Here is a 27,985-nt window from a genome sequence, read left to right as displayed (position 1 = left end):
TGCCTCTTGGTAGCCTGGAAGGGAACTAAGGGAGCTTGCTGCTCCTAGTTATTTCCTTTTTCAGTAAAAACATGTTTCTTTTTTGATAAAAGTTTTTCTCAGGCTAGCTGCCTACATTCACTAAGGATAAGGAAAATAATATATTGTTTAGATAGAATGTGTAGCTAAAAATAAATCCAGGAAGAAGATTTTGCAGAGAGAACAGAATTCTTATGGTTCGGAGTTTGCAATAGACATCTGAAATACAGATATGTAAATGTATCAAACAATACATACAGCAAATGGAAATGTTGTAGAAGAATATTAAAAACCCAGTACAAAAATAGTAATAAAGTGTGAGAAATAAAAAATGAAGATTACATAATAAGCTTAAACAAAAATTACATCAGAAACTAAGTATTTTTATCTAAAGTATATTAGGAATTTTCTCCCTTTTGGTTTCACAATTCCTATTGCCGCTAGGATTTAACGTTTATTCCAGTCGATATCAGGACTGTTCTTGAAGAGATATTCTGCCTATAAACAGAAGAGTTTCAAAATTACAATTATTTTCATAGCTCCAACTTTGAAATGTATGTAAAATAACAAAGATATAGCGGATAACATTGCTTTAAACAAAACTGCAGAATGTATTAAATGGCCCTAAAATGTAACTTATGGCAGAAAATGTCCCTACGTCAGAGAAATCTCTTTCCCCCAAATACTCTCCAAAATACCATCAACCTCACGCTCCCTCTTTATAGTGGTCACCCTGTTTCTATCATGGGCAAGGGAAGGAAGTGAGCCATTTATAACAGTATTTGTCACTCCATGGAAGTCTAGTGAGTACCCTAGGGCCTGATTTCTGGACCCACTGATACTGAACTTTAAAAGCTATGCAGGTATTGGGAAAGATCTCATACTTCTACAGCTACCGGTAGTTGTCACTCCCCAGTAAGCAAAAATGTTAAACCAAGAAAACATTCCTTAGTGCCTGAAGTGGGATTGCAACACCATTGCTTTAATTTTAAGCTTTTGCTTGATTAATAAAATGCTCTGTTTCAGCTTGTGAACAGCTTGGTTAGGATATGCAGGCAGAACAGCAGCACAGCAATAATGTTACAGCACCTGGACTCCTGTCTGAATGCAATGCTGACCCTGCTTTCAACCGAAGGTTTTGCTGGATAACATCGTGAGATCTTGTGCAACTAGAATTAGTATATGAATGTCCTATCGGACTTTCTCCGTTATTTGTGTGTGTATTGTGAAGGGAATTACCAAAGAGCTCGCACTTATCATTACAACGTGTTCAGTTGTGTCTAGAGAGGTGGAGAGTGATGTCCCCCTTTCTGAAGGGTTAAAAATTTTATGTCATTTGAAAGTAGTCATAAGTAGCTAGAATTTTTAGGCTGCAAGTTGAACTTTATCTGAACCATATTGTTATATTTTCAAGTCAAAGATGGATTACAGTGAAACCTGGCACTAACAATCTGAACATTAATAATGGTTAGAATAGACAAAGCTGCAGCTTAAACATTACTTAAAAATTAATAGCTGGCATGGACAGCCCATAGATCATGGTATATGAACCGTAACAACCGCATTATTGTAACAACCAGAACCAACCAAAACCTCCACTGAAACTGACCTAAGAGAGTGTGGAGGTGACCCTTTAGCAACCCCTCTGTCATAGACAGCAAACCAATGACAGGCAACCAGATCTCAGACCCTCAAACAGCTCCTGGTCCTGTGAGGGATGTCCTATGAGGGATGGGGAGTTTAGATTGTAAGGGCGTAATTGCCCACAGATTTCTTTGTATACCCTCTTTTGAGGCACCTAACTCCAACTACTAGATATTGTAATAGGTTCATTGGCACAAATCAGTCTAATGGAAATGAAAGCCTAATGTCAAAAAGTTGTTTAACTTGTAGTCCTCTATGGCACAGCAGAATTGTCAGGGTATGTAAGATGTGCAGAGTGCACATACCAAGGGGAAACAAGTTCTGGTAGTGATTCTTGTCCTATTACTGTTTAACTACACTGGATACTGCCCTTGATACACAGTATCAAATGATCCCACAAAGAGTAATTGGTGTTTTTTAATTTTCACTGTAATTGCTGTTCACCAGAATTACAGATTCTAATCATTAATTTGTTGCTGTCCTGAAAGTGGGGATGAAATTTAAGTCCTTTTGTTAACAGAGATTCTTTGGGTCTACGTGAGTATTCAAACATATTTAAGAAACAAAACATAATCACCTTACCAGAAAATTGACTGGATCATCTGGCCTGATCCTACAGCATTCATTTATCCCTTGCATAAGTGTTGGCATGACATTCTTCATTAAATAGTTTCGTAGTGGAATAGACTGGGCCTCTACTAACTCTTCTTCTTGTCTTTTCACTTCCTCCAGCTGTTTATTCTACAAGTAATAAAGAAAAAAGATTAAATAATAAATAATTATGTTTATAACATCTATCAAATAACATTTGGCTAAATAACAGTGCTGGCCTAGAGGAAAAAAAAGTGTTAGAAGCTGTGGACAGAACTTTAAAAAACAGGTTGACAGGAAAAATTATTAGTTGCTTATTAAATTTAGAGCACTCAACACACTGAGGACAAAGAATTGAAAAGGATAAGGACTGACATAATCCCTTACTAAACTGATTTTATTTCTCTTCTCTAACGCCTAAAAGGAGGTTTATTTTCAAGTCTTCTAGTGGTCCGGTTTACATAAGGTATTTGGCAAAATGGTTGAAATACACTGTAGCAGTTCAAAAATTAGTGCTATTGCAAATGCAGACGGTTTCTTGAGGCTTCTTTGAACTGGAGGGAAAGGAGAGTATTTTTACTCAGCAGAGAGCTCTGGCTTTCTAAATGTTTAATTTGCTAATTGTGTTGGGTTTGTTTCTCTTTGGTTTCCTTGGTTTGTTTTATTCTTATTTCATTGATGTTTTTGAGGGGCTTGAGAGTCAAATACACTAAAACCACAGTGAATTACATCTGTTTACACCAGCTAAATTTATTTCCAAATTCAGGTAAAACCAAAAGCAATTTTTACACTCAAAAAGTAAGAGGGATGTGGAAATAAAACTGCTGCAAGCTTTTCTTCGTTCCATTCAATAACACTTAGTAGCATGCATACTTGCAGTAGCTTTAGCCAGAAAATTACTCCAATTCATTTTCATTGTCCTCTCTTCACTAATTTTATTCATCAGTAGCCTGAGCCACATACAGATACAGAAAACAGATGATACTCTGAAGGCTGCTTTGCTATACTCAAGGCATAACACAAAAGCAATGTTCAGATAAAACAGATACACCAATTTTTACCTTATTCACTCAATCCAGGAGTGCTACTGAATAAATCTTGCAAGTGGTCTTTGGTCACTAGTTAGAGATAGCAGCTAATCTACAGTGTCAAGGGCAAATGAACAGTTGCTTAGATTTTCTGAGCATCTGCCTATTTAAAAGGATAGCCTTAAGCACACATTTTACTTAAACACCTACTTTAGCTTTGATTAATGCACAGTTTGCTCTTTTAAAGATAGATGGCTTGGATTGAATCTAGCTAAAATGTGTTAACTATCCTTACAAATTTTACAGGGCACAAAATGCTGTTTAATGTTGTTGAATGAAGCTGTAAATAATCAGAGATAAAAAAAAACCCCTTAGTTACAAGCCAACATCAGAGGAACGTAAATGCTTCTTAAAAAGTCAGTAATTTCATCATATTATAACCCCATATATGTGTATGGGCATTCAAATATAACAAAAGGGCTTCTCTGTGGAAGAATCAGTTTGTTTTTAAATAGCTCTAAAAGAGGACAATAGACTTGCCTTCTGGTGAAATGGCCTGATGTTGGGTGTGAAGGAACATACTTACAGAATGCATTTCAGGTCATTTAACTAAAATGTCCTTAGGTGTGGCAAAGTAAATAAGGAAAAAGAATCACATGCGAATCTTCTGGGGTCAGGTAGCCCAAATACCAAGTACTTATTAGATTATTAGCAAACAAAAACCATCATTCAGACTGCAGGAGGTAGTCCTTACTGAACCGAGTACTCAGCTCTCTCACATCTTCTTGCAGGCTCAGAAACCTTTTTGCGATGCAGGCTGGAAGATTGGTCAGTGTTGAGTTAAAAATCTAGTTTGATAATTAAGACTTGGTCAGGTGCTTAGAAGTAAAATGAGCAGAATACAAAAGTCCTAGAAGACTTGGTAAGGAAAATAACCATTGACTGTAGTAGATACTTATAAATGGTAAAATAGAAGAGCTACAGCACGACAACAAGAGTACCATAAAAGTATTTTAAAGACATGCTGATACCAAAATGCAAAAAAATGCTATGTGTGTAATAAAAAAGACACTCTATTCTGTAGGATGGACTTCAATCACACTGTGAAGATAGCCTAACCAAGATCTAAATTATGATATAAGGAGTGAGAGAATTTACACCACACTTCCCAAGTGTGCGTAAATTTACATAACAATCTGTTTACATAACAGACTACTTGAAGCCATCTAAAACACATAAATAATAATGTTTTCCCAAACATATGTGTTAACCTACCCACTCTTCCCATCTTGCCATTCTTTCAGCCCTTTCCTCAGCTTCTTTACGCTCTTGTTCAGCTTTTTCTTGAGCTTCTTTGACAAGGCGTTCCTCAGCTGCTTGGCGTTCCAAAACCTCCTTTTCTTCATCTGTCAAACCATAATTCCGAGGTTCTCCAATTTCTTGGATGATCTTTGTTACAGTAAGCCTGTTCTCAGAATCTTCATATACAGCTACATCTTTTAAAAAATACAAGAGAGGACTGTTTCAAGGCTTTTGTCAACTATCAATTGTCAATTATTATGCAAGACCTAAAAATACATGGTATTCATATTGTTTGAATTTTCAAGTAAAAGATGTTTTTGTTATAAATGAAATTGGTAATTCATGCTTGTGTACATAGATATATATATTAATTGTACAAATAAAAATGCTTAAGCCTAAACCCCAGGCCAGGGGATGGAGAAAATTTCACAAGCCTTGGCAGCAACAGAGAAGACAATAGGCCAGGAACTGATCAGCATAAGAAAAAGTCTATCTCAGGGTGGAGGTAGACCTTATCTGGAGCTATTAACATCACACCTGATGAAACTGATTAACATCTCGGAGTCGTTAAAGGAGTATCCCATTCCGAGAACTAAGAATAACTGTTCCAGGAATCAGAGATGGACAATTCATCATCCAAGACGGACAATTCATCAGACCCAGGAAATGCTTTGTGCAGTCCAACTTCGGGACGAGAAAACATCATGAATATGCTAAATTGCGAGAAGAATAGAATTAATTCGGACTCTGCCCAAGAGCTGTATAAGAAGGAACCAGCCGAAGCAGCACTGGTGAACTTGGGGATCTGACCTGATAGAGGTCGGATCTGTGTTCACCCAGCACCAATCCCGGGCTCGGTGCTGACCTTTTTCCGATCGTGGCTTTCTGTGTGACCGATCTTTCGGCCATGGAATAAAATCTATTTCTTTATTAAAACTAATTTGGCGGAATTTTTTTACTTCATTTTCAATTGCTTATAAATGTCAAATTTTTATTACACAGAACGAAGTTTTCTAAATCTAATTTTCTTTACCAGTTTCAGCTAAAATAATTTGCCTTTTAAGATGATGTAAGGAAGAAACATTTTAAAATAATTTTTACAACTATTGTTTATCAACTGCAGCTTGCCCAGGTTTTGAAACCCACATACCAACTATCAGAGCTGTTACTGACATCAACCTTATGTCAACTCATCCAGATGCATAAAACCATCAGTTTTGTCCTTCTCTCCCCCCTGAATGCTACACAATAGGTTGTTGGGATTTGGCACAAACTCCAATATTTTCACTCATACAGATTTACAAATGCACAGATCTCTCTCTAGTCGATCTCTTACTGTGTTATATTTATGAAACAAATTTGTAGCTTCATGTAGGAACATAAAGACTGAACAAGACCTTTTCTTTCATCTTATTCCTTCTATCTTTTAATTGCTGGAGGTTGCTTGCGCATTAAACTTGACAAGAAAGAAGAAAAAGAAAAAGTACAGAATAATGAAGACTTTCTCCAGGGCTCTGTAGTTTCTGTATGCATTCAGTGTGGGGAGGCAAAAACAGTACAGGAATGTACATGGAAAAGAGGAAAAGTGGGCATTTGAGGTAGAGAATACAGAGGTAAAGGGCTTATTCAGGGACAAGAAATGGAAGATGTAAAAGCACAGAAATGGTTAAGGAGAGCAAGCAGATGAAGGGAAAAAGAATTAGAATACAGAATTTAGATGAGAATCCAGTAGCCCGTACTTCACAGTTCTTTAAGAAGTTATTTTGAAAGTCATCAGCAAAGCATTCTTCCCAATTCTTTCTGTTCACTGTTCAGGCAGAATCAGACTCTCAAACACGAACACCATTTTCCCAAGATTTTAAGTGTTTGTGATTTGGACCTCAAGTCCAAACTCTGATCATTATCTGAGGAGGGAACATAATTCTACATGATAAAACTTACTTTACAGCTTCTTCTTTCAAAAACTCAGGAATTATATTCCTGAAGTATTCTGAATTAAAGGAATACATTTTCTATGGCAAGTGGTTCATCATTTCTACAAATTTAGCTGCACCTGGATATACAAATTACAATGAAAACCACTTTTCTAGTCATTTAAACTATTGCTAAGAATGCTATCAACATTGAATTTGAGGTCTCAAAGACTACATTTTTTTCTTAGATGGCCACAGAAGAGTACAATGTACATATTACAGCAATCATAATTAACTACACTTATCCTCAGAAATTAATGCCTTTTAAATGAAAAAGGAAGCTATCGCTGATGCTAATTGAGAGGAAAAATCACTGGAAAAGGAGTTCAAAAATTAATGTCTTCAAAGGAAATTGCTGTTACAAGTGTAACATGCCTCTTTGTATACGATCTAACATGCCTGTGTCACCATCCCCAATTTGCAAATGAGAAAAACAAGACACAAGATAACCGACTTTCAGCCTTCATAAAGTGATTCGTCATAGCAAAATTGAGTTTCCAGAATCTTGAAGCCCACTCCGTTGTACTAATCATATTTCAGACTCAGAAAAAAAAATAATTAAAATGATACATAAAACCATACTGTTATGCTTTTCTAAATTTAAAGTGGAAGAAAACTTTTATTATTTTGAAATAATATTAAACAAATCAAGCATAATTTTTAACCCTTTCTTCAGAATATGACTGAGAAAGCAGTTGGGTCTCTGACTAAATCCAAAGCTACTTAATTCTATGCATCTGAAAATCCAGTTGGAACATTGACTAGAATGGAGGAGTATTGGCTGAGCTGAAGGATCTTCAGTGGTTACCTCTGTAATCTCTTCCTACAATTTTAGAGCAGAAGCAACACATCTACATACTTCAGTGGGTAACAACCAGGAATGTGAATATAGGTATAGACAGTTCTGAGACAAACAGGACGTAAAGATGATGCTCATTTGCACATGAGAATCAATGCTATACACTCAATGTGAAAATCATCTGGAACATCACAGCTGTGATACTGCAATAATGAAAATCAGTGGGCAAATTAATTTCTGTATTTGGAATGGGCTACAGTTTAACCTTTAGGCATAATTCTTAGCAGAAAACACTGCGATATTTTATCACAGAGTATACATTTTATAGTACCCGCCAAAATAAAACTCAGTCTTTGACAGTGCCACTAGTTGCATATCTAGAAGTGTATAAGCTAAGAATACGACCAATACAGACCTTAATATTTACAATTTCATACATTTACTTTCCATAGTAGAATTTCCTCAATTCTAAAATATTTGTACTAATTCACTATTTTTTCCCACTGCTACACTTCCTAACAACACATATATCTTATTATTTTCAAAATAATCTCTGTGACTGACAATAAATAAAAAACTGGGAAAATCAGTTATGACTAAGGGGATTGAACAATTACCTTTTCATAATTCATCTCAAATAGACATTCCAAATATCAGCAGTTTGATTTTAGTTGCAGGGTTTTTGCCCTTCTTCTTTCTTTCCTCTCCCATCCCCCCAAATCCCCACCTTTTCTTTAGAATGCTGTCACTCTGATCTCACTGGCTTTCAATAATCAGGTTATAGTAATCTTCTCAAGATTTCCCAGTGATCACAATTTTCTAGAGAGTATGTAGGGAAGACAAATTTTCTCGCATACAGGTATAGTGCAAAACAGATTTTGTCCCAGACATCCACCTTTAATTTCTAATAATTTTCTTAAATGCTTCTTTATTTACAGATTACCCACATGTTGTCCTGGTGTTGCAAAATGTGGAAAATGTAAAAATTTTCTTAAGAAATTATGTTCTTTTATGTTTCATCTTCATATACTTTCAAGCTTGATCAACAAGAAGGCAGATTTAAACCATGAAACAGACAACAAGCTCTAAATGATGTCCAGGTGTTAGAGAAACAAATTACTTCTTGGTAGAATTAGCTTGTTAAGGTTTGGGGCTGGACAACATTCAATGATCTCAGACCAATGGGCCGTTAACAAAGCTCAGGAAGAAGGATGTACTACTGATAGTGGACACAAGGAGTGCAGAATTTACAGGCCATAAAGACATTTGGCAAAATGCCCAAGATAAGGAAGACACTAATAAAGCCAACTCAGAAATTGTGCTGAAATCAGCTCCAACTGGGTAAAAGGTACTGCCAGCAGTGAGGAAATCACAACCACAGATGCAAGGACCACTGACTCAAGAAACCCACAGACCCAAAAGAAAAGAAAGACTGAGGATGGGAAGCAAGAGAATCATTATCCAATAGAAGGTAGAATACTAATTAATAAGAGAACTATGTAACTTTTAGCCAATAAACACTAATTCCTTTGTTTGCTAGAATAGTGAAAAGTTTTAATAGTAGTGGTGTTTCACTTGTGGAGTACCACCAAGCACAGAGGCTTGAACAACTCTGAAATAAATAATCAGTGCCTCTCTTCAGAGTGTAATTATTAGCTTGTTGCCCACCAAGTAACGAACCTGAATTTTGTGGACAACAGTAGCATCTGAGGATAAGGCTAAAGAAAAAAATATAAGGAACCATAATATTTAAGTCCATGAAAATGTACTCATACCTATTGGAAAGGATGCCAGTGCAGAGATCTGTAACTTAAGTCATAAAATTATTTTAATAATTAACCCTATGAAAATGGACAACTAAACCCCCAATTTTTAGAAACAGGTTAACTGTAAAAGAACAATTTTTGCAGGTATATAATTAAATGCTTGTTGTATATGTATTCTGCAATGTTAATAAAAATATTGTTTATATACGGACACTTACTATTTAATTTTTTGCAAGTGTTAAATTTGTAAGAACAAAATGTTTTTATGTCTACTAATTTTATTGTTCCATACCAATAAACTGAGGATGTATTTCAAGTTCATCAAAATAGTTGAGAACTGTTGTATCATCGGTATTTAATTTGCGGAAGAGTTTCAGACTTTGCAGGAACTGGTCCTCAGTATAACGAGTTCCAGCAACGATGCTCTCTGGCAGATTTATTATTCTGTTTATAAGGAATTCATCAGATGCAGTCAAAGAAAAAATAAATTCTGTGAAGAAGAACATATTGTTTGAATAAATACAAAATTTCCGAAGGAATCAAGCAAAAACATCAGGATAAAGCAATTTCTACATAGATGAAAAACACTCTATTTTAATTCCCAGCATAACCGATGAATTATATTTTTATTCCATTAATAGCAGCTGTAATCACAACAAACACAGCCTACTGTTGATATCAGCCAACAGTTGATGGCATTTTCACAAAAAAGCACAAACAAGCAAACAACCCAGAAACTGAACCAAACCCTTCGTTTTAATTAAGAAAAACTTCTTAAACAAAAAGGTGATCAAGCATTGGAACAGGCTGTCTGGAGAATTGATTGAGTCACCATCCCTGGAGGTATTTAAGAGATATGGAAATGTACCACTTAAGGACATGATTTAATGGTGGACTTGGAAGTGCTGGGTTACTGGTTTGACTTGATGCTCTTAGTGGTCCTTTCCAACCTAAATGATTCTGTGACTAATTATTCACTTTTAAATATGAGGGCAGCAGCGTGACATGAAATAGATTTTTTTTTTTTTGTTAAATTAAGTAGGAACAGATGGAGTGATATTTTAGACTTCTCGTTGGTGGCAGCAATATTTCCTCAGTTTATTTAATAAGAAAACAAAACTCCTTAGTTTATTTAAAAAGAAATCTATCAAACTTACCAGGTATGATTATTTTATTAAATTTAGGCATTTTGCCTTTTGTTTCTTCTTCTTCTTCTTCATCATCTTCCACTAAAACAAAAGTAAGAAATTATTAACATTTTCATTTGAAGCAATAATATCACTATATTTTCTAAAAATGTGCCCAGTACAAACACACGTTTGCCTGTATCCAAATTATACTAATAATTGGAAATTAATATAACCTTGACACCAGTTTAGAGAATTCAATAATTCATGTTGCCAGCCACCACAGAATTCTACCTTGGGACACTAATAGTTGCTTGCCAAGACTATAAATGAATGTACATGCACACACAGTTTTTAAATATGTAGTATTTTAAAACTGCTGTCTTATCTTTGGCCTCTCCTCCTGCCAAATAAATTATTCTGGAAAAAACAGAGACAAGGCTCAGAACAGTGAGTAGAAATGTTTTACAACTCTATGGTTAAAATATTTTTTGCCACTAAGTCTGCTGTTATGACTAGTCAGTAAAACTGCCTGTAGAGCATCAGCTGAGCGTGACTATTTGCAGAACAGCATACTAAGCTGAACAAGACTGTTTTTTCTGTACCTTTAAACCTCATGTTGTAATTTAAACATGAAGATGATTCTTGGTCTTAATGTATGGACAGTGCTTGCTCACAATTCGAAATGTGTGTTGCAGAGCTTCTCTGAAGTCATATCTACTGCAGCTCATCTAATAAATCCACTCTAATTTGGCTCACAAAATACATATTGGTGCACTGGCTGGATCCTCTCAATCAGTAGCCCTTAAATATTATGAAGAAATTCTGCTACAGAGCTTGCTTAAGTGGAGTAGACCACCAGTGAACAAGAAAGCATCCTCCATGTTTGTGCACTTACTTTTTACTTTACCAGGAAAGATAGTCTGAAAATTAACTTGTGCATAAATTAAACAAGGTGCATTACAGTCCTTACATTCTAATAACCACATGGAATCAACTTTGTTTTCCACTGCAGTCATTACAGTGCTGACACACTTCAAGTAGTATGGCACTGAGAACAGTAATGATAATATCAGCAGCCAGAAAAACAAAAGCAGCAACAAACCCAAGCCCAGCAGCACATACCTTTAAAAAGTTCCACTGCCTGTGCATAGGTCTCTGGGAACCCATCTAACACATATCCCTGATTCCTACAAGGCATAGACATGAGCTTATCCGTCATAACTTTAATAAGATACTCATCACCTAGACGACCTAAGACAAAGAAGGTTAATAGGTACCTAGTTTATAGAAACAAGAGATCTGAAATTATTTTACTAACATTTTAATACATTTTTCTTCTACTTAGACCATAAAAAGTTAAATATTTTGAGTTATTATTTGTATATTATTCAGTGTCAGTGATCTATGGAATGTTAAGGTGTAGATACAAAATAAAATGACATTTGTGTTTACAAGGATATAAATATTAGTAGTTTAATCATCTAAACATTAAATTAGTTTTATTTAGAATAATACAATCAGATATCTGAAGCAGTAAAGAAATATTTATAGAAAAAATCATGGGAAAGCAATTTTCTGTTTTCATATTACAGTAAGGCTTAAAGATTGTCTGGCAAAAAAGATGTGAGATAGAGTCTACAAGTTTCATTTTCAGAAAGGCTGAGATATGAATTTGTTTCTTAACTTGTCCTACATTGTCGAGAAAATATGTAGGAGGAAAAAGTGAGGTTTGCCATAGATCTCATTACTGAAGCTTCCAGGTGTGTAAGAAGTTCATTTCTTTGCAGATACACAAGATCCAAATCAGGTAAACCTTTAGCAATGCAGAATGCATTTTTAAGGGGGATCACTTTATACCGCTTGGAAAATGTTAAGTGCTAAGACCAAAACTACATGGCATTATTCCCATATAGATGATAACTCTTCAGCAAGGGACTTTTTTTTCAATCTGCAGACTTTAAAATTATTTCCAGGCTTCCCTAAACAGTATTTACTTTTTAATGATGTATGAGGTTCTTAAATAACACCCACAATTTCATAGGAGCATGCATTTTTTCTTACTAGAATACTTTTATTTTTGCAAGTTTGATAAAGATGTATTTTACCAGCTTTTTACTTTATATTATATAAATTATGCTCTCTGCTCTGAGAAGAAAACATGACATTAACTAAAAAAATCTGAAGTAGAAAGATGAAAGTGCTACAATTAAAGAAGCACGAAAATATTTTTTAAAATATATCACTTTTAATATACAAGGTGTATAGTTGCATTGGGTTTGTGTGGACAGGTTTTGTTAGCCAGGGGACCTACAGAAGTGGCTTCTCTGAGAAGCTGGTAGAAGCTTCCCCCATGTCTGACAGAGCCAATGCCAGATGGCTCCAAGATGGATCTGCTGCTGATCAAATTTAAGCCAATCTGTGATGGTAGTAATGCGACTGTGACAAAATGTCTAGGTAGGGAAAAAGTCATTGCGCAGAAGTAAATGTGGCCAGAGAAAAGAGAAGTGAGAATCTGTGAGATGAACATCTCTGCAGACGCTCAGGTCAGCAAAGAAGCAGGGGGAGGAGGTGCTTCAGGTGCCAAGGCAAAGATCCACCTGCAGCCCATGGTGCAGACCATGGTGAGCAGGCTGTCACCATGCAGCCCATGGGGGTCCAGGAGAGAGCTGAGATCCACCCACAGCCCATGGAGGAGGTGGATGTCCAAAAGAAGGTTGTGACCCCATGGGAAGCCCACACTGGAGCAGTTCATGGAGAACTGTAGTCCATGGGAAGGACTCACATTGGACAAGTTTGTGGAGGACTGTCTCCTGTGTGAGGGACCCCACATTGGAGCAGGGAAAAGACTCCCCTCCCTGAGGAGGAAGCAGCAGCAGAAACAACACATGATGAACTGACCATAAGCCCTATTCTCCATCTCCCTGTGCTGCTAGTGGGAGGTAAAGAATGATGAATAAAGTTAAATTCAGGAGAGAAGGGAGAGATGGGTGCTCTGATTTTGATTGGTAATGCATTTAAGGAATTCCCCCAAGTCAGGTCTGTTTTGCCTATGACAGTACTCGGTTTGTGATCTCTCCCTGTCCTTATCTCAACTCGTAAACCTTTCATTATATTTCCTCTCCCTTGTCCAGTTGATTCTTGCTTTTAATAAGAAGTTAAAGTCTAGAGCACAGATTTATTTCCTGGTTTCCATTTGCATAGGGTTGCACTAGTTACCTGAATCCCATCTTAGTACATCGTATTTCCTACCTTTATTCTGCTTCATGTTTTCTTTTATTCCATCTAATAACTCCTTTGCTTCTTCTATATTTTCACCCTCCTCCTCTACATCATCTTCTCCTTCTCCGTCTTCTCTCACATTGTCAGGTTCTTTAGCCACAATTTTCTCCTGATGACAAGAACAGAAATATGAATTGGCTCAGAAATTCCACAACCAAATTTATTTTATACACAGACGTAATAAAAGAAAAAAATAAAAAATTCCTTTCATGTATGCCCATGAACAGTGAGATACTGAGCAACTTTCATTCTCTAAAAATATTTCAGTGCAATCCCCAGAGATGATCAGTATGTTGAAAGATATTTCCATTCTAAAATAATGGGATTATAGGTAATTTTTAAATGCTGCCAAACATTTTAAAATCACAGAAATTAAAACAGGAATATTAGGAAACAGCAACACACCAGATCTGCAATTTTTTCAGAAATCACTTCATTTATCCTAACATAATGTAACTTGTAGTGTTTGCAGAGCTCCTCAGCAATGGTAGATTTGCCAGACCCGGGAGGACCATGAATGCAAACTTTGAGAGGCTGGAAAAAAGGATAAAGCTATAATGTTATTCAAACAGCATAGATGCTTTTATGTAAAAACATATGGATAATATGAAACAGCAATTGTACTTAAAACTAAAAATATATTTTTGTTTTATTCATATATTTATTTCTTGCTGAATATCTTCTCTATCACCTACAGGTCTCGAGTAACATAGTTACTTAAATGTAGAAATTTATTGTTGGAGAAAGAGCATGCTTCTATTGAGTAGACTTACAGACCAATTTGTTGTGGCTAGTAATATTTGAATAATCCAAAGACATGAAACACAATCTCACAGATAGGATGCAGTGAATTTTGGAATGTTGTAGCAGATATTCTACTATAGACATGCAATAGTTCTACTTCCCACTTGAGGTAGAGTTGCTGTCATCAAAATGATTATTTTTACCTCAAAAATTCCAGATCCATCACAATCTTAAGTGATGTCTCATTTCAGCCTACCTAACCTGAGGATGAGTAAGTGTAATGAGGATTCCAGTATACACTTATTTAATATGTTATACAATAAACTCAAAATCATACATAATTAAGTGCCTATCTTAATTCAGTAAATCTGATAGTACAAAATCTGCAATAGAGTAGTGACAGAGACAGTCTAGCTAGCCTTCCTTCTCCTTGCAACCTAGTATGTACAGATTTTTTTAGTTAGATGCATATGTACTTAGTTGCATCTAAGTTTTACTCAAATACAGACCTGATAATCCTTCGAGAGCTATGAAGGGACTTTCAATAAATAACTTTTAACAATAGTAACTTCATCTGGTTTTATATGCCCTGAAATCTTATTCAAGGTTTGAACCAGATATAGACATGCTAAACACCTTTATTGTACCCATCAATACTTGAATGTAAACAAGCATTTTTCTGCACCTTTCAGTAACCTATACATTTGAATACAGAGGTTATAAATATCAAGCTAACATAGGAAATAGTGAAGTTAGTTGCCCAGTAAATTACATAACAGAGCAGGGTAAAATGAAGGCTATTGCACTTGAATATCCACACTCACTAAATATATAAAGGACACAAAACACTCACCTAAGTATTGACTATTAAAAAAAAGCTTAAATAAAAGATACACTTATCATATTTCTGGGGCAAAATATACCAAGAGCACCATATACTGCATAAAGTAACTAGCTTCAAAACAGCAGCTTTCCATCACGAAGCTAATTTGCATTTATAGAATATCAGTTTTAGGCATAAAGGAAATAAAACTCAGTCATTATTTTTTAAATTTATATTGCCTCTTATTTAACTTCTTCAATTTAAGTTTTTATGTTCACTTATTTTGCGTCTATATCTATCTTCTATGTATTTTTACTTAATTAATTTAAGACTAGTGTTTATGTAACCATTTCTATCAAGGGAAAAGAGAGAAAGGCAATTTAAAGTAGTATATACCAAAGCATTACCAGTAATCCTCGAGTTTGCTTGTATTCCATGACAGCTTGTGCAATGTTCTCTACTAGTCCTGCCTCAGCAACCCACATAATGTTGAAATTCTCTTTCAGATAAGTAGGTTCCATTCGCAGGTTCACAAACAACATATCCAATTGCATTTGCTGAGGGAACAAAGCTACGTTTATTTACAGACTTGAGCTATGTGTGTTAAAAGAACAGCTGGAGCAAGAGACTAGAATGGATGGGGAGAATAGAAAGAATTAAAGCATTGGGAAAGAAGGTTTGCATACAAAGAAAACAGATATTTTAAGATTTTTAAAAATACTAATTTTCAATGCATATTTGTATTTGAGTGTTCTCAAGATCTATTAGAATATGCAGCACTGAACTTATTCTGTATAATGCAAAGTTTTCGTGTTATTGCAAGCAATCACCTCTTTCATAAATTTATCAAGTACCATCTTAAAACTACCTGGGCTGTATTTTGTTTATTTTTCCAACGAACAATTTATTCCAGATAAATAGATGAATACAACATAATTTATGCAGCACTGCATTATTAAAGCTTTTTTTGCTATTTTTATCATTTTGTGTAGGTTTTGTTAGAGTGCTCCAGTATGCTAAGGGGAACAGTGACATCAGAGCTTCAGTGTTTTATTTTTTTAAAATCAGGCTGTAACTCTTCAAAATTCTCTATGCTGTGGTGGCTAGATTTGACTTTGTTTATTTTCCAAATTTAAACTCACTTTAAATATTTTTAGGCATATTTCAGGGTTAAATTTTTCTGGTGAAATAAAGAAAAAAGAAATTATATATTTAATTATGTTATACTTTTAAGTATAATATTTTACTTTTAAGTATAACACTTTCTTGAAGTAATAAAAGAAAGAAAAGTACTGACTGTTAGCTCTTTGCTCAGGAATGCATTTTCTTTAGGAACCTTCTCAATTTTTCCTGGTCCAACATTTTTACTGATACACTATCAGAAAAACAAACAAACAAATAAACAAAAAACCCACACCAAAACCACTTCACAAATCAGATTATTGGAAAAAAAAATGAACAGGATTTCTGTGGATAAAATATGTGCTTTAAATTTTATGTGACACTGTACCTGGAAAATCAGGATACTGATTTGAAATAGATCTAAGAACAACATATTAACTTTAACGTTAGTATTAAATAGCTTTTGGTTGCTAAGTAACACTTCTTCCCTAGTACCTGCAATTAAAAAAAAAAAAAAAACAAAAACAAAGAAACAACCCAAAACCACAGAAAAGTTTTATAAAGCTCTTAAATATATGTACAAATTCCTAGTGCTTAAGATCTTTTTGGAGACCTTTATTATTTCCCAGCGCTTTCACTTCAGGTTCCTGAGGTATTTAATTCCATTAACAATTGGGAAGGGTTTTCAGATCAATGCCACTGAAAACTCTCCATATATCATTTGCATTTCATCATTAGATAGAAACTGTTAGTTTCTATCTACTGCCTTTTAAAATAGATTTAAACCCCGCTATATCCATAAAATCATAAACATTTATCTAGACCATCAGATCAAATAATCCAGCATTCTGGCTTTGACGATGGATTGAAGCATGGAAAAGGCCTATGTGATACTCCTTCCAAACACTCATCTTCAACTATTTTCAACTGTAACTCTCAAGGTGTTTCTCTCCCACGCACCTTTCCAGTCTTCCCCTGGGCTGGTACAGCTCCCTGCCAAGACAGCTCTCTGTAGCACCCTTTCCAGTGGCAATTTCCTGTCCATGAAAACTGTCCACTTATTCCTGTCCTCTATTTCCCATTTCTAAACAACCACATACCCCTGAAAGGACACCAACCACTCTCCTTGGGGTGCCTACCTGAACCAAAGCATAGGTTTCATCTTCTAGTGAGCTCCCTAACACACTGTTTCATTAAACTCTCTTTGATACAACCAAAAAGAATGGGCTCTCATATTTGGTCCTCATGTAACATTTGCTCAATCTACATGAGCAAGTGCCCTATGAGTTGACTCTCACTGTCACAGTGTATAGCTCACCGGTGTCATCCAGACTACTTCTAGACTTAATTTCAAAACTCTTGGAAAAACAAGATACCTTCCACAAAATGAAGGGAAACACATGATAAAGACTGAGTATCTAATCACAGTACTGTGAATCCCATAACAATTCTCCATAACTTTCTTGGGTAAAATTTCTATTTAAGTTAATGATAATACTGCAAAAATTAATTTTGCAAGATCACATAATGTATTTTTTTCAAAGGACAGAAGTCTTAGAGGATTTCAAAATAATCTTCCATGTAATTTACAACTCAAGATAATTCAGGAAGGCCTAAGACCTTCTACTTCAGTAAAATGTATAGTTTTAAAACCTTACATAGAGATATCTTAAAAAACAAAAAAGAATCTCTTATCAACTCTCTTACCTTTACTAATTCTTCAAGCGTGTGCATTGATGTATCTACTGCAAGTATATACTGAAACTCTGGCCTGTGGTCTGCTACATTTTGCAACACTCTGAAACATAGCAAGTACAGCCCGGGCTGGTACTTGGAGAAGCATCCCGGGCTTTCCTTGTTAAATGCATTCCAGAAACAGTACCAAGAGTCTGCAAATTCTTGCAGAACATTTCAGAGCACGACATTTTCATATATCTTTTACTTACTAAAGAAGCACAGATACACATTTTATTTGGAAAGAAGAATAAAAAGCTATGTCTGCAGAAGATATTATCTTACTCTGCTGCAGAGTCCAGAATCCATTTCCAGTTTTGTGCCAGTTAACTGGTATCACACTCTAGACTGAGCATGACATGTTGTTTATTAAAAGCAAAACACCAGTGCAACAGTTAAATAAGGTTTCCAGAAGGCATATATACCTCTAAAGAAACTGAAGGCTCTCTTTGACTCACTTAAAAGGGCCCAAGAGTGACCTGAAACCAACCCACCCCATTTAAAAGTCTCAGTACTCTCTAGTGAATTTGGATTTGTTATCTAGCTAGGTATCAATTATTGCTCAGAGAATTTTTTTTTCCACTTACGCTGCTAAATCACAAATATGAATGGTTGGAATAATATTGTTTCCATCTCCAAACACAGGTATTGCAGGAGTCTCACCAAGCCAACACATCTGAAAATACAGAGAATAAAGTGAGAAAAAAGGTTACTTTCAACTATAGCTAAAAAAGGAACATTTGATTACCATGCAAATCTGTATATTCAAGATTTAAAGTTCAGTTTATTGAATAATTACTGGAACTGCAGTAAAGGAGACCACTCTTGAGAAATATTGATAGGCAGCCTAAAAAACAAGATTTTTTTTTTTAAAGACTATTCTTTAGTCTTGACAAATATTGCTTTGAACCACTCAAAAAACAAATGCTTGGGAGAAAAAAAAAAAAAAAAAGAGACTGTAATTTTGAGAAGAAAGACATTTCCCTGGATTCCATTGATATGACAGACATGTTTTCACTGGAAAGTACATATGGAGATACTGTTCAAAAACCACAGAAATATCTAAGAAAAAATAGTGTCAAAAAAGAGAAAAACACTTCCACTGTGGCTAAAATATTTCAAAAGGATCAAATAAACAGTTCTGCTCATGAAAGCATTAAGCTTATGATACCAAGGCTGCTAAAAATGGATTCAATTCCAGTGCAGTTTGCCCCTAGAAATTAAATGATCCTTCAAACATAGTTGGATGTCTACCTTAAAAAAGTAGTGAAAGAGTCCTTCCTCAGCTCCATATTGATGTCCTGAGGCAACAACATAAGTTGAAAACTTTTCTTTGTTCTATAAAGTGAAATCAGCAAGAAAGTTTTTATTGAAATCTGGTACTGCAATTGGGATACAGGCTTACATTGACTCTTGAATACATATGCACTAAATATACAATATATACAAATGTGTATCACTTCCAAATTGTAACTAGATCAATTGTTGCATATCCTGTAGCTTCCTGAGTCATATTGTTATTACTTCCTTCAAAAAAAGCTGTCTGTCTACAGCTGTCTTCAAAAAAGAGATCTGTCTACATTTGAACAAAAATTATAAAATTTAAATAAAATTAAGAGTTAAAAAAGTAGGAAGCTAAGTCAATCAATTAAGTGAACAGGATAACTCATGCTTCTACTTTCTATTTTCAAGAAAAAATAACTCTGAAATTCATTGCAGCTATTTTTTCAATTGTATTATATTTGCATTTGGCTGCCTAAAGGAGCAGAAAATACTAGATTAATGATTTCACAATTTCTTAACTTTCATTTTAATGCACAATTTAAAAAAGAAAAAAAAAAATCTTTGGATTATTTAAATGTTTCCCTAACCACACATCGTGATTAACCCACATATTTTTCTCTGATCATTATTGTGTAATGTCATAAATTTGCCTGTCTGCTGGGACATAGATATTACTGTTTGTATCAATAGTGAGGATGTTTATACAGAAAAAAAAAAAAAAAAGATTTTAAAATCATCTGAAAGGAAATAAACTTTCAAGGAAGTCTTTTGAATTAGTCACTTTGAAATTTTTAAGATGACACAAAATTATTAAATAATTCTCATGCTGTAAAGATCCTAGGCATTATATATCTCCATCATACAATGTAAAAGAACCTGCTTTTATCAGCAGCGGGAATACATGTGCAGATTTGGGATCTACTTCTCTTGGGGGGGGGAGGGGGACAGGGGGGAAATGAACCTTTTGTTATCATCTATATCATATTTCAAAACCAGAAAAATAAGGCAGGTCTTAGCCAATTTTTGATAATATAAGCAAAGCTTCATATAACACGATGACAAGTTGCAAAGTCAGTGTGTTGTATCTATGCATTTTTATCTATAGACTTACAAAGTGAAACTTTGTTATAAAAACTACTTCAATTCACTTGAATTCAACAGCTTGTTATTAATTATGAGAAACACTAAGATTAGAAGACATTACGGATAGCAGAAGAGCTTTCATACTGTAAAGACAGCTGCCTGTTACAAACACTGTTAAGGCCACAGAAGGACTTTGCCATGAGCTAAACACAGAAGGGAGCTATAGGATAACACTAACTCCAGGCATGGCAGGGGCGAGATCTGGTTGGTACATCCTGGTTAATGCACCAGGACAAAAATTCCTGCTGTGGCAAACAGTGTAATGAAGCAGCTGCTCATAGGCATATCAGTGCTCAAAGATTACCCCTAGTTATGGGTCAGATGGTAACCACCACTGAATCACTGAAGCCCCCCTGAATATGCCTCCATGGATACCTGGAACTTGGACTGTAAAATAAGCCACCATGAGCGGCAACTTGGGATAAGATAAGATAAAGGCGGTACTACTGTCTGGCTGTTATCCCAGGGGGACTTTAACAAAGCTTGGGGAGAAGAATGTTTTGCTGACAGTGACCACAAAGAATGCAGAATTTACAGGCCACAAGGAAAGCCAGCTCAGCAAGTGTGCTGAAATCAGCTCTCACTGGGTAAAAGGTAATTGTGGCAGATCGTGACCATCAACTCATGGCCCACTGACCCAAGAAACCCATCAACTCAAAAGAAGAGAAAGACTGAGCATGGGACAAATTAGCATTAGAAGTGTGGGAATAATTTAACCAACAGATTAGGAGAACTATATAGCCAATGGACATTAATTCCTTTGTTTACTAAAATGTATAAATATGAAAAGTTTTGAACTACCTTGGGACCCCCATCACTGAGAAGCCCAGTATGAAGAAGGACGAACACGATGCCACTGGATCCATGGGTGTTGACTGTCTTCTGCTTGATCTCTCTCCTCTGTTTTCTCTTTCTATCTCTCTACCTCACATCCATTGTTAAATAAAATCTGTATCATTGACTTCAGCATATGGTCTCATTTGCATCTTAATTTGGGCAGAGGCATCTCTCACTACTCTGGTCTTAACACACAGAGTTTGCTTGGGTAATACCATGACAGATACTATTTGTACCTAAGAGCAGCAGCTTCCAGGGTTGCTCTGGGCAGACTGCAAACATGTCCCAGAAGACACGTAGTAATTTCCACCTCCTAGCAGGAAAAACCTGCCTCTTCTGATGCACAGGAGGTGCTATTTCTCATTTCCCTTAAAAAGAATGTAACACAGGATTTTCTTCCATGTACCTTGTGCTGACTCCTGCCTTGTGTGAAGACAAACCCTAGTTTGGCACAGAGCGCTGTATTTCACTGAAATAAAAACCTCTAAAACAGGTTCAATTCCTCTAACAACACTTAGTGTCGCAAGCTACCCATATGAGAAGGTACTACTTGAAGTTACTTGGCTATAAGTAATTTAAAAAATAAGGCAATTCTTAGGCATGTTGCTGTTCCACTTGGCATGTTTAGTCCCGAATAAGGAATGTCACGTTCCCGTGTATAGTTCATTAAAGCCACTAGGTGTCACTTTCTAGCTGGGATCATCAGTTCCAGCTGTGGTTGTTTTACGCTTGTTTGCTTGCTTTGTTCTAATACATTGCTTGAAGCGAGAAAGAGGTCTAAAAGGATTCTGGAACTGTGATGTCACTGAGAACAGAGCTGGGGGATTAAGAGCTTATCTGCCTCTGGTAGGCAGATACTTCTTCAAGGATTCTGAATTTGGCAGAACTCTGGAGATTCCAACTTCTGAGAAAAGCAACACAGCCTGAGTGCCCTGAATGCCACAAAGGTAAAAGCAAAAAACTGCTAGGGATAAAAAGCAAAGACTCTTGAACTCAACTCTCAATAAATTTAAATCTAAAAATAGGTGAGAGATACACTAATACAGAGAGGTGAAATCTTGTTATAAGAAACAACTTCTATTAAATTGCACTCTGGACAGACAAGGCTTACAAAACCTTCTATTCTTGGTGCAAGAGGTTCTCTACCTGGCTGACAAGACTGATGAATCCTAGTGTGAGTTCTTTGCAGGGAATGATAACGCTCTAATTTCTTCCACTGATGGCACGTTCCCTAGATATCACTGAATTTAGAAATAAGTAAGGACTGTAATCCAGAAGTCTCCAGCCGTCACAGGAAGCCAAAGCTGATTTCATGGGAAGAACAGATGCTTTGGAGCCTTCCTATTCCAAAGTGCTGACAGAAACTACCCAGGGGCAGTGATACCCATTGATGCTGTCACTGGAGATCTGGAGGAAAAGGGCTCCATTTGAAACGGTTACAGCAGGTAGGTATTGAAAACACTCAAGTCGCTTTATCATGTACTGCTTCTCTGTCTTCTCAACAGACGTTCAGCCTGACAAACACTTAGAAGCTAATTATATAAATACTTTTGGTATGCAGTGACTCAGTGCTTTGGACTAGTCAGAAAAATAGTCAGTAGTTCATCTGGATATTAAGCGGTGCCAGAAGTTAACACAGGCTTTGATGGATGCTGTTTAAAATTTTCATGTTTTTAACATCGCAAGTGTGAAACTAATCCCATGGTCTTATAAATCCATGTTAGCACACAAATTGGTTAGAAAAACCAATTTACCACCAATTTTTCAAGCTGTAAACCAAATTTTTACTTGTATTCTGTATTGTTAGACCTATGGTAGAACAGAATATAATTTCTAGTGCTATTTTCTCAGCAGGGCATAAGATGGCACATACATGCTCGAATCAGAGAGAAGTTTCTTTTCATCCTGTTATTAGCCGGATAAATTTCTGCAATGGACATTGAATTATATTGATTATGGGAGACTCCTAACACAGAAAAAGAATGACCAAATGACACCTTCATCATCCGATGTATTTTGTTGTCTTCCTAACCTCCTCACTACTCCACCACTAATGACAACAGCTCACATTTTCCTGAATTGCAAGCTGGGCCACTGTTGGTATTTATTTAATAATAGTTCTTAAATACAAATAGAGGCATAGTCTGTTCTCTAGTAAGATTAATAGTCTAATCAGATCAAAGCAAGCAAAGCTGAAGGAGGGGATTTTAAAACACATAAAAAGTGATAACATATTTTAGCTATTCTGTGTCAGCTCTATGGCTGTGATTTTAAAGTGAATTATAGGGTGGAATAAAAGTCAAGAAGGCCTCTGCTCCAAGAGCACAAACTATCCAGGGACATGCTAGGTGTGGCCAGAACATCTTAGTACTTAAATGAGACATAATACTAACACAGCTTGGTAATACTTAAAGATGCTGGTTTTCTTTAGACCTGTACTAATATCCCATCCCTCTACAAGCTTTCTTCCTCAAATCTTTCCGCACACAGACCCCAGCTTTGATTCTCCCTGGTAAAACCAAATAAACTGTATTTTTTTAAGATAAGCATGACTTGCTACCTACCTAAGACAAAAAAAGGACAGAATTTGGGATTTATATTATGCATACACTTGGGTTTCAAAAGACATTATAGTATTCTCTGTACTACTACACTTTATTAATAATTTATATCATCGATATTTATAAAGACAAGAACATACCCTTAAAACTTATTCGCATGGTCAATAATTTCCATTACAAAGATAAAGCTCTAAATAAGAAAACAAAACAACTTATTTTTATAAAAAAGTTATCTACATACAGTTTTCCCAAGTTTCGCAATGTGTTTTTCAGCATTTATGTAATCCATAAAGCTAGGATGAGATTTTCTTTTGCGAAAATCTTCATCATTTAAAGGAGTCTCAGGATTTTCCTACAAAGAAAAAACAGTGACTGTTATATATTTCTTAAAACAGAAGAATCTTTAAAGGTCTAGATGGTTAAAGTAAGTTCTTTAAAAGTACTTTAAAATCTCTTTTGTGTTCAATTGAAACTCTTCAAGGTTCTGAATTTGATACTTGAGGTTCAACATTTTCAAAAATGTCATTAGTTCAATTTCAAATTTCACAGTAAAAGATTTTAAACTACTTTTTATATTTTAAAAAACATTAGTTTTTATTATCTATATCATTACACAAGGTTGAAAAACCCCATTTCTGTAACACTGAATTCGAGAATTGCAATAGCATACTACAAAGTGCCCAACATGGCTCCTGAAAACACTTTACATATATCAAGATAAAGATGCATCTATTTTAATTACATATTTCATTAGATACGCAGTTAATGTGGGATTTTTTTAATGACTGAAAGACAGTGCATCCTGTGGTTAGCATTTGTCTTGCCTCTTGACCAAGCATCTCCTTATGTCTTTCTGTATCATTACAGCCCAATTCCTAAACTTTTCTGTCAGTGAATTATACTTAGCAATTTTGGCACTAAGTAGTGAATAAGGGTGAAAGAATCCTAAAAAGTGCCTCACTTTATTAGCTATCATTGAAGCACACACCTGAAATACATTGTGTATTTGAACGTAATGAATATTTTCCATTAAATGGCAACATTTGTTCAAAAAAAAAAAAAAAAATAGTTTTGATACTACTTACAGGGTCAGGGGGTTTGGTATTTCCCCAGGTCATTATTGTTGAAACGAGGATGAATAACTTTTGTTTTGCAAAAGTCTCTATTTTCTTATGCAGGGCTGTTAAATGAAAGCAAGAATTTTGTTTTAAACTGTATTATTCAAACTGTATTTTTGCTTTTATATAAAGGTCCTGTATAGACATTTATATCAATATTCTATGTGATATATCTTTTTAAGCGAATACTCTTTGAGTTAATATCAAATAAAGATAATAAATCAGGAAAGATAACAAATAGAGAAATAATGGTAATAAAGAATCAAATTATTGGGAATTGACATAATCTCCACAGGGCTATATATCATGGGGAAAAAAATCCCCAACAAAACAATCTATACTAGGAAATGATTAATCTTTATTGACTGCTGAAATACTGAAAGAAAGTGAAAAAGTGTCGGTTTTTCATGATAGGGAAAAAAAAGCTACTGAATGTAAACAAATTTTATTTTAATATCAAGCAAAATAATGAATTTTTTGTTATGCAAATTATTCTGTTGTCTGAGTGTTCATACTATAAAGAGGAAAGCATAATTTAGTTTAGCTATCATATAAAGAATGATATTGCACTCTCACCATAAAAGGATTCCAGCTGCCTATTAGAATTTGGAAGTAACAATAAGGAGAAAGTTTCCAAATATATTTTTTATTGGACTTTTAAGAAAAATAATCTTAAAATAATTATATAAAATATTGAAACATTCTTTGAATATCACAGGAGCAAATTTTCTACCCACCTTCTGAAGCAATAGATGCATGACAGTTATTTAGGGAAATTACTGCCTACACAGATGTGTCATTTAAAGAGTTGCACCATTCCATGTCAGCTTCTCTCCCTTCCGAATGTGACAGTGCATTCCATAGTTCCTTGCTATTTAACCAAACAATTTGTACAGCATTTCTCCATCAAGGAACCCAATTTTATATTAAAGTGAACTATGAATCCCTGACCATTTCATTATACATTTATGTCAAATTTTGATGGCTGAATGGAAACCAAATTTCTGTTCAGGTATAGCTATACTAACCAGAAGCAGCCCACATTGCTTCCTCAATTTGGTGTACATCCTCAGTGATATTATATACAACAATTTCACACTCAAGCAAGTGACTTAAGAGTGCTTCTCGAGAAGAGACCTAAGGGAAAAACAGTTAGATTCTGTCATTAGAAAAAAAAAATCATCCTTTTCAAGTTTAACTTCTGGATAGAATGTGGTCTTCTAACACTAGGATGTTGGAATTATTCATAAAATAGTTATCAAACTTTTATCTCTCAGATACAAGGAAGCTGATGAAATGTAAGTTAAATGCTGAAGATTCTAATTTAGAGTACCCATTAATAGAGATCAAAAATATGGACTCTTAATGGTATTTTAGGATCCATATTTTTGGTGCATTTTTGAGTATCAAAAAATATCCGTTACTTGTCCAGGTATTTTAAACAACTATCAGTTGGCAGAATGGAGGAGACATTAAAAAAATGTCCATTTCCTTGCAAGATAGCATCCTGTAATTTTTATTAAGTCTGCAGATTGTCTGTATCAATCAGACATCAATTTGAGCAAATCCAGGAAACACTTTGGGCAAAAGCAGTGGTTAAAACTAAATACTGCCATCCATAATTTCCTGATTGAACAGTTCAGCTGTCTGGACACCTGAATAAAAATTTTCAAATATTTGACAAGTTTCTTCAGTAAGAAGAATAATAATCAGTTTATAATAAGGAGTTTGAGACAGAGGCAATTCTAGTTTCAGAAAACTAAAACAAGCAATAAGCAATCACATTCATAAGAGCAAGCCTCCTTTAGTTAATTCAACTCTGGACATACACATCTTTATACAAAGATGTAGGTATTCAGAACAATTAGCTGCTAGTGAAAGCTGTGACTTCAGTGAACAGTCAGAGGGGACACTAACTTTGATTCCAGCACCACTACCTTCAAAATTGTGATAAAAGACTAAAAGAAGATGAGAAATACTTGAGGCATAAGCTTTGAGAGAAAAAGAAAGCAGACCTGTGGATCATCAAGATAGATTTTTTTAAAAAGTTATGAAGAGGACATAATCTGTTTTCTGAGTTCCTTCCTTGTACTATTTGCTGTGTCAGACCTAGAAGAGAAGAAGCCAGAGCGTACACAGGAAGCAGAAGGAATAAAACAGATATATACAGCTTCCAGCAGGAACAAAACACCATTTTATTAGTGCAGGTCATTTTACATGATTCGCGATATCTCTAATGTTGCCTAATGGCAGTCTGAAATAAGACTCATACTTACTACATAAGTTTCCTTTGCAAAACGTGGATTAGTACTCCTTGGTTTAGAAAGAGTACCCACTATTTCATAGATTTCCTCATTTGAGGTAGTGAGAACCTCAACATCTGAACCATTTTCATCTTCTTCCTCTTCTTCTGGGCTTCCAAGGGTCGCACCAACAACACAGCTGGATAAATACTGCAATATACAAGACACGCAATTTGTATGCAAATACCTATTGAGCCCTACACAGCTTCTCGTGATGCCGAGAAGACACCAGCACCGTATGACCAGCCCTGCTCCTGTTGTTGGTAATGCGACTCAGAAACAGCTTCGCATTGAAGGGAAAACCTTAGGGACTGCTCAGCCGCAGCTGGAATGTTTTGTCTTGTGCCCTATGCCTCAGAGCCGAAGGTGCTGGCGAGTCCCTGGATCTCCGCTCCGCACCTGGCTCCTCTCGGGCAGGGGTTACCTCACAGGGACGTTGGCTATCGCCCTCCACAGCGATCAGCTGCTGCCTGAACTCGCCCGACCAGCTTTATCCACACCTCCTGCTCCCAGCTCTTTATTTTCACTCCCCATTGTCTTAACGCTTTAGTTGCTCCGGTCCCTCTCCTCAGCAGCTATTTCAGCTGACGCTGCTGCCCGCCGGGCCGTGCTCCCCGGGGACCAGCCGCGGCTCCCCAGCGGGGGGCGGTGCCTGAGGCAGAAAGAAGCGACGGCCGGAGCAGCTGCGGGCCGCCCCGCGGTCACCTGGCCGATGCTGCGGCCGCAGTAAGAGTCGAGGTGGTTGAGGAAGACGCGGCGGCCCGGCGGCGCCTCCGTGGCCGCCAT

The 27,985-nt window shown here is 35.8% G+C and overlaps 1 protein-coding gene across 1 annotated transcript; it reads right to left on the bottom strand.

Annotated features, from left to right (window-relative positions):
• Positions 1-465: 465 nt before the first annotated feature.
• AK7 (adenylate kinase 7) lies at positions 466-27,985 on the bottom strand (the record flags this gene model as incomplete). Its single annotated transcript, XM_082284235.1, has 18 exons — positions 466-516; positions 2,245-2,403; positions 4,557-4,777; positions 9,414-9,611; positions 10,279-10,350; positions 11,374-11,502; positions 13,501-13,639; positions 13,936-14,064; positions 15,505-15,654; positions 16,395-16,472; positions 17,927-18,017; positions 18,541-18,629; positions 19,208-19,291; positions 24,020-24,130; positions 24,864-24,958; positions 25,925-26,033; positions 27,173-27,349; positions 27,905-27,985. 18 exons carry the CDS (start codon positions 27,983-27,985, stop codon positions 466-468), a joined length of 2,163 nt encoding a protein of 720 aa, XP_082140361.1.

This window comes from Coloeus monedula, assembly GCF_965178545.1.
Source record: "Coloeus monedula genome assembly, chromosome: 6".
NCBI lineage: Eukaryota > Metazoa > Chordata > Aves > Passeriformes > Corvidae > Coloeus > Coloeus monedula.
This window is presented reverse-complemented; position numbering and strand designations above follow the sequence as displayed.